We start from the raw sequence: 9,950 nt of genomic DNA, 5'->3' as shown, positions 1-9,950 counted from the left end.
GATATGGCCGGGAGCTCCAGCTATCCTGGTCACGGCACCAAAATTGCTTGTCGCCTCGTGGCTTTCGCGCCGACCGCTGGAAGATAGGCGAGCAAGTCAAATTCAGCCAATCGCAGAGCTGGGCCGCCCCTCCGGTGAAAAGTGCAAGGAGCGTTGAGAAGCGAGCTGGGTTGCTGCTAAGGGGAGTACTTATTCCACCAATAGCAGGATGAAGTTCTTAGCTCCTTTGTGCACACTACTCTCGCCGGCGTGCTTAACTCTGCTCAGCTGCAGCGATGTCAACAAGCTTCCGCTGCGAATTATTCTCAGTGTAGGGCCCCTTTTGGGCCGGGTTTCCTCTCAGAAAAAGGTCTCGGCAAAAGGGAAGACATATGAAAACGCACTGTTTCGCTAATAAGCCGTCTGGAAAATTTATTTATCTCCGTCTGACAAGTGTAGAAATTGTGTTGATTCAGATTGTATTTGTGTTGTCTATGTTCTGCAGCGTGTTGTGTGTATCGACGCCGCTGCCATAAGATGCTTGCGGATCAGGGGCTTCTGGACGGCAGGTCTCCAACTCTACCTGCTCGAAGGCCGCGGTCCCTAGAACAGGAGGAATGGGAGTGAATTAGCGGAAGAGCACGTTTTAGGTGAGTTTAGTCTATTTAAAAGGCAAGTCACACTGGCCTAAAAATAGAATATCTCTACCTAGTCTACTGCTTGTTTTTTCTGGTCTTCTTAGGGTGTAGGCTGCGCCGTATCCGGTCTACCCGAGCGCCTCCTGCGAACAAAGAAGAAGGGGGATCAGTCCTTTTCTTGGATTCCGGAGAAGGGATTTCCCTACAGGTAAGACTTGGCACAGTAGTTGTCCCTCCTCGACTGAAGTTGCGAATCCTCTCCCACAGCCGCGAGCTCCTGGTAGGCGCCTGCTGGCCTCCTGACCAAGATGGCCTGCTGCGAGGGGGTTCGTAGTCTCCAGAGTTTCCTGGAAAAGACGCAGAGTGAGACGAGAACTGCCGGCTACCCGTATATCTACCTTACCTGGTCTGGACTTGGAGACAGCTTGGCCTGGCGATCAGGAAGTGTCCTATGCCAAGTCAAGGATTAGGTGGGTGTCCTCTTCCTTGGGGCAAGGTAGCTCTGAGGTCTATGATAGACAGCTCGCTTTCTGCCCCGAGTCGTGCGCTGCCTGTTCTTTTATTAGGCTGCCCCTCCTTCGGTCGCTGCTGGGAGAATGGAGGGTGGGTTCTCCCTCAGTGGCGACCCTCCGCTACTCAGGGAAAGCCCTGAGTAAGGTGAGGGTGAGTGGGAGGGGGGGCGTGGTAAGCCAGGCAGGGCACAAAGTTAATCACTTCTTGTCAGATTTTAATAAGTAAATTTACGTTTGGCCTCAGCGAAAAATAAATTGGATTTTTAAGAGTTTAAATGAAAGAAATATTATGTGTTTAATTGCTGGAAATTTCTGGATGGGCTAGTGGTTTGATTGTTTACCGTTAAAATATTTAATAAAAATTCTGGCAATAAAAACTCGTGCTTTTTCCTTTTCCCATCCAGTCAGGAATGTTCTGATTAAATTTTAATTTGTGTTTTGAAGGTCTGAAGTTCTCTGCTGCTCCTGTCCTGCTCTCCGGTGACCACCGACGGCTGGTTCATGGATGACGTTTTTCTGTGCCGGAGTTGTGCCATGCTGGTCCCACCATCACGCCACGCAATTCCTCGCTCTCCTCAAGAAGCACATGTGGCAAGAGTTTTAAAATGTCTGTGAACGTGTGCTTTAAATGTTTGTGATTTTTCCCACGGGCGCACTGCGATGACTTCGGTCTGTTAAATCAGTTTTCCGCTAGCATTGTTGCCTTTTAGTCAACGATAATTTTTGACTTTGACATGATGTTCAATATTTGTACTGTATTTGTATTATGACATGAAGAGAATAAACAAGAATAATAATAAATTGTCTCGTGTCTTAAGAGAAAAAAAAATGCGTTGAATAGCTAAATTTCGTGTTGCTTGATTTTTTCCTATATTCCCTACTATTATTTTTACGAGTTTAAATATTTTTAATTTGTTCAATTTAATTACTTCAAATTATCATCGTTTGGAGACGTATTTCATTTCTGTGGTAGACATGATTGCTGAGTCATCTGCTGTGCGAATCGATCACTACGACTATTGCTTTTGCTTTTTGCCCGCAGTAGCGCTTCGCTCGCAGCTGGTCATGCCTGTCGCTTATATAATTTAATTCCAATCTGGCGCGACAACGCTTATGGTGTGTACGGAAAGGAGACAAGGTTCGTCGCATCTAAATCTAAAGCATTGCACGCTATAGCATGTGTCTACACTCCTTTTCCAACTCCACACTTTTTACCTGAGTTTACTCGCCATAGTTGGCATGGTGTTTTCAAGATGAGTTTCATTGTTTTGAGCATTTTGTGTGGTTTAGGGACTGTGTCATCGCTTGAGTTTTACAAAACTCAAGGGATGACAGGTTGCGTTGTCATAGGGAGAGATGAAAGACTCGACTTTGTGCCATCATCCGTTGCTGTCAGGAGCACTGCAATCGGACAGGTTCGTTTACTACATTAATTATATTTTCAAATTGATAATTTCTTGCTTAGATCTCATTGTCCACCTGGCGTTTGAGCAGCATCTTGCACACTGACGTAGATTTGAAGGCCTACTCCAGTTCGCGTATGTCTAGCGGTAAGTTTTCAGTCAAAAGCAAGTTCAATTCCATCTTCTGTTTTGGTTGTTCAGAAATGGGTGATTACAAGGACGATGTTGAAATGGCTTGGACGTCTGAAAATCTGATGATGAATGCAGTGGCGAAAGAGTCGTGGTTTCAGTTCATTCAACCATATTCCTGTCTTAAAAATTAAACAGTATCAAAATAAAAATTATTATGAGATAATTGATATACCTTAGTCTAAAAACTGTTTTAGAAAATTCCTGAGGTTTCATTCAAAAGGTAGTGATTAAAATTAAAAACAGAGATTTTTATTTATTCATAGTTGTTTAATTTAATAAAATATGAAATAGTTGTAAAAGTACACACCAAGTCGATTTAAGGGTCAAAATTTAAAAAAACATATTTTATTCATATTCATCTAATTCAATAAAATAAGAAAAACAAAGCACACACTTAAATACAAACAGTGTTAATAATTTAAATAAAATGCATTTTCTATATCAATTAATATTTATTTATTGTAAATACTAGCATTCAAATCAATGGTACAGTGCTGACAATCTGAAAACTAAATTTTCTATTTTATAAAATTATGATTATATTAAGCTGCAAAGAGCGTATTAGTTCATCTCAGTAAAAAAAAAAGAAATCAGGAAGGTTCGAGAAGACGGCAAAAATAGCGAGGTGGGGACCTTTCAAAATGGTATAAAGTCTCTGACTTTCCTAACCCATATCAGTCTAATGCACAATATCTTTGCGCGTATTGAATCTGTGACGGTGTGGTCAGTCGAAGTGTCCGTGAGGTTTTCACCATGAGAGAATTCGAGGTCCGCAACACTAACGCAGAAGAGAACCGTCTTCCCGAAGTTGTTTTGGTGAGTGAACAAAAAATAACTATTTTGGAAGAGTTTTCTTTGCCTTCAGTCTCATGCTGTGTCGTGGAACAAAAGGCGGGTTTGGTTCTTCCTCTAAGAATTATGCATTAATAATCTAAAAAAATTGGTGGTCAAATCAATCATTTCAGTGAGAAAGTGATCCACCACAAAAAACTTAATCTAGTTATGATAAGTAAAAAGTTGCCAATCAAGTAAGAAAATGCACATTAAAGACCGTCGCCAAAAAACCAAAAAAAAGTTACCGAGTGTCAGCTCTGAAAATTTTTCGTCTTTTTTTTACCTTGTCCTTCTACGTCAAAGTTAAGGACGTACGGAGAGTGAATATTAGCTGATGGTGGATCAGCTAGCACTTTTGGCACTGTCTCGTCTTCACTCTCAACAGCTGGCGGGGGTAGTGGTTCAGGCAAGGGTTGGGGTTCTGCAATGGGTTGTTGTTCTGGCAAGGGTTGTGGTTCTGCAATGGGTTGTTGATCAGACAGGGGTTGCGGTTCTGACGTGGGTTGTTGTTCAGACAGGGGTTGCGGTTCTGGAAAGGGTGGTGGTTCTGGGATGGGTTGCATTGCCAGCAGGGGTTGTGGTATCTGCTTAAGTCCTTTTCAATGAAGTTAGAAAAATTTCACATTTAAGAACGTCATCAAAAAAATATTCACATTAAAAACCATCACCAAAAAACATTTAATTTACCAAGGTTCAGATCTGTAAATTTTTTACCTTGTTCTTCTTCGACAAAGGTTAGCACGTACGGAGAACAAGTGTTGGCAGATGGAGGATCAACACCCACTGTCGGCTCTGTTTCTTCATCAATCGCTGGCAGGGGTTGCGGTTCTGGTCGGGGTTGAGATGCAGGCAAGGGTTCTGGTAGACGTGCTAGTTGTATCTGCTCGTGTCCTGTGTGTTAGTCCCAATCACCATTGTGGACTCTGGCACCTCGCATTTTGCGTAGATGTTTGCATGCGCACAGAATGCAGGCATAGCCGGCACACACGAGCAGTGCAAACACTCCTAAACCTTTAAAAATTTATTTTTCAGACTTTTATTTAATCACAAAAAATTCATTCAAATTTTACCAGTAGCAATGTTGACATTGTTGTCTTCAGTGTGCGAGGTCGTGCTATGAGTTGATGCTGGAATGGTAGATGCTGTTGACATGACTAAAGGGGTTGTAGTCCAAGGTTCTTAGGGGTGTGTGGGGAGGGGAAAGTTTACAATCTGTATGCTCGAAGAAATTCAGTGGGGTTTCTGGGGGTTGATTCTCTGTCGGGTCGGCTGAAAGGGAGGGAGTGGTTTGGTTTGGGGTGTGTTGAGAAATGGTGTGATTTGCTTTCTCGCTAGACTCGTGTTTACCGACGTTCTGGCAGGGTCGACAAGTGCAACTGTGAATTAAACACAAGTAGCAGGCATAAGCTGAAAATAAAAATTGAAAGTTTAAAACGTTAAGAGCACATTTGAATCAAAAACTAGGGGTTGATTTCCAAGTGCTGTGTGTGATGTTCTGGCAGCCAGTTTTCTTTCCTTTGTTGGACAGTGGGATATCTAAAAAGAAAAAGACCAAGATTAAAATCAGTAAATTTTTTAATCAAGTAAAATACCATTTTGGCAGTTGTAGAGAGCTCTGAAGACGATGATTGGGTTGTCGTTGTCGGGCTAACGCTGGATAACGTTCAGCACGGAGACACCCACACTAATCACTAGTTTGTTCAGCATGAGCTCATTCTAAACAGAGATTAATTAATATTTTCAATAAATATAAGCTTTAAAAAATATTACCGTGAACATTTTCAATGAGCCATATGGATGCTCAATGCTCACACCATCAATCTTGTCAGTAGCTTGGAAAAAGAGACAGCCAGCTTTCTCACTTTGCAGGATAGCAGTTGACGTTATGTACGGACGCCAATCCAACACCGAATCTAAAAAATTGAATTAATTACTTTCAATAATTGATATTTATTTATTTTTCTTTTGCAATGTTTTTTTTTGTTTATAAAGCAAGCTGTTTAAATTATCATTTAAACTTTTAGGTCATGTGAACAAAAATCATGAAAAAAGAAAATCGTTTTAAATCTACCATAAAAATAAATGTTAAATATAACTTGAATCATGTGTAATGCTTTTATATGAGTATGCAAATATTTAGTGCAATATTTTACAAACGTAATTTATACATATATTTGGATAAATATTTAACATTATTATATACGTTTTCATATTTCGTTTATAAATAATATGTAACATGATGATAACAATTGATTAATAGTGTTACATTTACAGAAGCTGTTCGAAACAAATTAAATTTCCAAAATGCATAAATACTATTTTTATTAAGTGCTTTCGATTCCATTTCGCCCTTTTCGATGCCCAGCTGCCATAGCGTAAAATCAACAACTTGTCCTGTTTCATTGGACATCAATGTGTAGAGATAATACTTCGCGCAATGTCCTGGGCTATCAAAGCGCGCGTCGCCGCTGATGACCAACTTTTCTCCAGAGGAAATCAATTGCTGTATGATGGCTCTCCTCATCTTCACCCAGTCATTGAAAATTACGGGGGACACATAATTAGCAAGGTGGTTGTAGTAAGTACTTTCACTCATGAAAGCAAGTTTCATTGGCTCAGCAAATTTATTGAAGACTGTGAATCCCAAGCCAGAACAAAATGTTGCAGCCACAATCTTGACAGATGCAACTGGTTGTCTTTTGACGCGAGTGCAGGTGCTCATTTTATGCCCGTTAGGGCAAACGCAATGATATGTGAAGGCAGCAGCATTTTGAATTCTTTCAATTGTTTTTGTTTCTTTGCAATCTTTGCAAAATTGCAACAAAATCTCAATTTGCGCCAATTCAACAAAAGCGTATTCGGGTTTTTTCATCTTGACTTCTTCCTCGCCTTCGGTTATCTGCTCTTCCGTGAAATTCATTGAAGTTGCCAAGGACGAGAGTGATGGCTCGAAATTTTCATCTGAGGAATCTGATTGGTTTCTTGGTTCATAATCAGGTGTATTTGGCGGCCCACCAGGGGATGAGATAATTTCCATAACTGAATCTTGCTCAGTTTGGCCTGATTTTATAGGTGAAAGTATTTCTTCAATTCTACAAGGAACTTTTGCTTTCTTTGGAGTTGAATGTGCAAAATCATCTGTAGTTGCTGCTAATGGTGTTTGGCTTTTTGATCTCTTTTGGAGGATAGAAGGCAGTGTTGTTTGCTGTGGTAGTGCACTTGTTGATGGAACTGGTTGAGCTAACCAAATTTGAAATTAAAAATACGTATTTACCATAGAAACCATTTTTTCACTATTTTTTCATTTTTTAAACTGTCTGTTTGTATAGCAGAATGTGTCTGGGCTTTATGCATATATTCCATTGAGAAAAAAAATCATTTTTCTTTTTTTATATGGATTTTTAACACAAATTTTAAAAAATCCCTGAGCAAACCCAAGTATGATCTATATGGAAATCTCACATCTAAACGTTCCTTCGTTCCTTGTCTCTATTTGCGCAACATCAATTTTTATGTTTTTTATATATTGAAACGCCTGATTGAAATATGATATTATAGAATCTAACCTGAAGACTGTTTTTGCTGTAATAAGGCATTGGTCGAGCACCAGGTTTCAGTTTTAGCCGTCTCTGTAAATTATTTCCTTTTGCCTTCTGGTCATCAAAAGAACTCGGATGAAAATGATTATTACAGATATGCGTATGAATTCCTGGCACAAAATTCATGTTGCATGACTGTTGCCAATCTTGGAGTCTGAAAGTTTCGTTTTATGAAATTTTGATCAGGATTCGAAATCATGTGAGAAAACATTGTGCAGCATTGTAAATTTCGGAGAAAATTTGCCAAAACAATCTGATTGGTCAGCACCCAGCGCAGCTGGCCAACAAAGGTGGTCGTTTTACGCCGTCGCTTCTGGTTGCATTACAGAAGGTGGCCTGCGCGCAACTCAATTATCATTTTAATTACGTTTTCATTATCAGAAAAATTTGAAATTTTCTCACATGGTGGCCAATGAATCTGTCCTTGAAAACCAATACAATATTTTATTTTTATTATACGCAATCTCTGATAGCCAAAAAGGTCCAAGTTCGACTCTGAAAATCATTTAAAATATTAAAATGAAAAAAACATTTTTTCTGAGATGATTCTTGAATATATAAACATAACTTTGGGTATTTTGATTTTTCCCATAAATATTTTAAACGTTTTTAACGGTCAGCAGAAATTTTCAGACAATTCTTTTTTTCAAAAATGGTAAATTTGAGAAAACTTTGCTGAGTGGGGAAAAACTGGAAATTTAATCAGCTTTCTGAATTTAGGCAGTTTTGTACGTTACTATGAACTGGTGAATTTTTATGAAGCCAATCACAGACCTCTTTTAAAAATCTGAAATCCTCCCCGTTACGCGTAACGGGGAGAATGTCACGCAAAACGGGCAGGGCGTCACGCATCACAAATAACGGGTAGGGCGTAACGCAGAACGGGGATGGCGTTACGCATAACGGATATGGTGTTACGCATAACAGGGAGGGCGGTACGCATAACGGGGATGGCGTAATGCATAACGGGGAGAGCAACACGCGTCACAAATAATGGGTTGGGCGTGACGCATAACGGGGAGGTCGTTACGCATAACGGGAAGGGCGACACCTCTTAGGGAGGGCGTCACGCTTAAAGAATAACGGGTAGAGTGTTACTCATAACGGGGAGGGTGTTACGCATAACGGGGAGGGTGTTACGCATAACGGGGAGGGCGTGATGCATAACGGGGAGGGCGTTACGCATAACGGGGAGGGCGTTACGCGTCACTAATAATGGGTAGGGCGTTACGCATAACAGTGTGGGCGGTACGCGCCACGATGAACGGGTAAGGCGTAACGCGTAAAGAATAACGGGTAGGGTGTTACGCAGAACGGGGATGGCGTTACGCATATCGAGAAGGCCATTACGCAAAACGGGGAGAGTGTTACGCATAACGGAGAGGGCGTAACGCATGACCGGGAGGGCGTCACGCGTCCAAAATAATGGGTAGGGCGTTACGCATAACGGGGAAGGCGTTACGCGTCATGAATAACGCGACGGGCGTTACGCAGAGCGGGGAGGGCGTTACGCATGAAGGGGACAGCGCTACGCATAACACAACGCTATACCTTTAAAAAACACCCCTTTTGCTTGACGTTTTTAAACCCTGGACTGTAACCTAATCTCCACAGGTCGCGCGACTTTATGATTGTTCCTACGCAGTTTTTCTGGCATCCATCAATTACTTTTTCCACTTTCGGTGGCGGCGCGGTGCGGAGGCGCTCTTTTAAGCGGAGCGCGGGATGGCGGCGACGCTCGTTATAGCGGAGTGTAATTTTTCAAATTGCAGTCGGCATCGAACGATTTTGAAGAGCGCGTTGTGGCGTTGCGGGGTTCGGTTGCAAAAGGCACGATTTTGTGGTTCCAAATCGAGCGCCGCCGTCGTGCTTCACAAAGAAGAGCGGCGCCAAAGTCCTGCGTTTCTCTGGAGCCGCCATCCCACGCTCCGCCAAAAACACGCCTCCACCCCTCGCACCGCCACACCGCGCAATCCGCACCGCGCCGCCACTGAAAGTGGAAAAAGTAATTGATGATGCCGGAAAAACCGCGTAGAAACCGTCATAAGGTTGCGCGACCTGTGGAGATAAAGTTTCAGTCCAGGGTTTAAAATCGTCGCTGAAAAGGGGCGTTTTTTTAGGGTGTAGGGTTGCGGGGCTGACAGGGGATGACGGTCGACGTCAAAGTCGACAAAAAGTGTCGTGTCGCACATGTTTTCAGGGTGAAATTTTCCGCAAAGTCCAAATTTAAGGTTGAAAACTTGAAATTATTCGTAGTTTTTTAGATTGTTAAGAAAAATCTACCAAAACCCGTCTTTTCGTTACCAACCGAGGAACGCATTTCGAATAGGCGGTCGAACGTCATTGATCTCGACACAAAAACGTGAAATTCAGTTTGAGAGTACAAAATAAAGGTGCTGAGCAGGAAAAATTTTGGTTTTTGAAAATCAGACCAAAATTGTCCTTTTACATTAAGGGTCTGTGTTTGGCATTGCAACTCTACACCTATGGGTCTGAGAGCAAAAAAAGGCACAGATTCTGAGAGCTGATCAAATTTGCAATCTTCTTCATGAGGAAAATTTTTTCCTCCACCTTACAATTTTCTGGAAAATTCCATTACAAAATTACTAGACTTCTTGGGAAAAGGAAAAATATCGAGAAATATGTAACGCGCGTGTCTAGGGGAAAAGCGCTACGCGTAACTATCTGGCGCGGCTTTAAGAGCCGGCGCCCAGATCTAGCCTGTTCTGCTTTTGGGCTGCGGAAACTCTCTCGTGGGAGTTCCCGCGATTAAACTGAATTCGGACTCTTTCG

The 9,950-nt window shown here is 41.8% G+C and overlaps 1 protein-coding gene and 1 long non-coding RNA gene across 2 annotated transcripts; one reads left to right on the top strand and one right to left on the bottom strand.

The window, feature by feature from the left end:
• Nucleotides 1–742: 742 nt before the first annotated feature.
• On the top strand, nt 743–1,690 carry LOC135935582 (uncharacterized). The gene is made up of 3 exons (XR_010574232.1): nt 743–825; nt 885–1,087; nt 1,574–1,690. It is a non-coding gene; the product is annotated as an uncharacterized LOC135935582 (long non-coding RNA).
• A 1,869-nt stretch (nt 1,691–3,559) lies between these two features.
• On the bottom strand, nt 3,560–4,710 carry LOC135937618 (protein TsetseEP). Its single transcript, XM_065480777.1, has 4 exons — nt 4,629–4,710; nt 4,273–4,449; nt 3,842–4,153; nt 3,560–3,633 (listed from the first exon to the last, which is right to left on the bottom strand). The coding sequence occupies exons 1-4, from the start codon at nt 4,708–4,710 to the stop codon at nt 3,560–3,562; spliced, it is 645 nt and encodes a 214-aa protein (XP_065336849.1).
• Between the last annotated feature and the right edge of the window lie 5,240 nt (nt 4,711–9,950).

Source organism: Cloeon dipterum, chromosome 2 (assembly GCF_949628265.1).
Source record: "Cloeon dipterum chromosome 2, ieCloDipt1.1, whole genome shotgun sequence".
In the NCBI taxonomy this organism is placed as follows: Eukaryota; Metazoa; Arthropoda; class Insecta; order Ephemeroptera; family Baetidae; genus Cloeon; species Cloeon dipterum.
Note: the sequence above shows the minus strand (reverse complement) of the source record. Positions and strands in the feature narration are given on the sequence as shown.

What these genes read in the sequence shown, in the direction of transcription:
- LOC135937618 (XM_065480777.1), bottom strand. Translation starts at nt 4,710, where the DNA reads ATGTCAACAGCATCTACCATTCCAGCATCAACTCATAGCACGACCTCG. An exon ending in CTTTGTCGAAGAAGAACAAG is followed by an intron (nt 4,154 to 4,272) that starts GTAAAAAATTTA and finishes TTCATTGAAAAG; the next exon opens with GACTTAAGCAGATACCACAA. An exon ending in CTTTGACGTAGAAGGACAAG is followed by an intron (nt 3,634 to 3,841) that starts GTAAAAAAAAGA and finishes CATAATTCTTAG; the next exon opens with AGGAAGAACCAAACCCGCCT.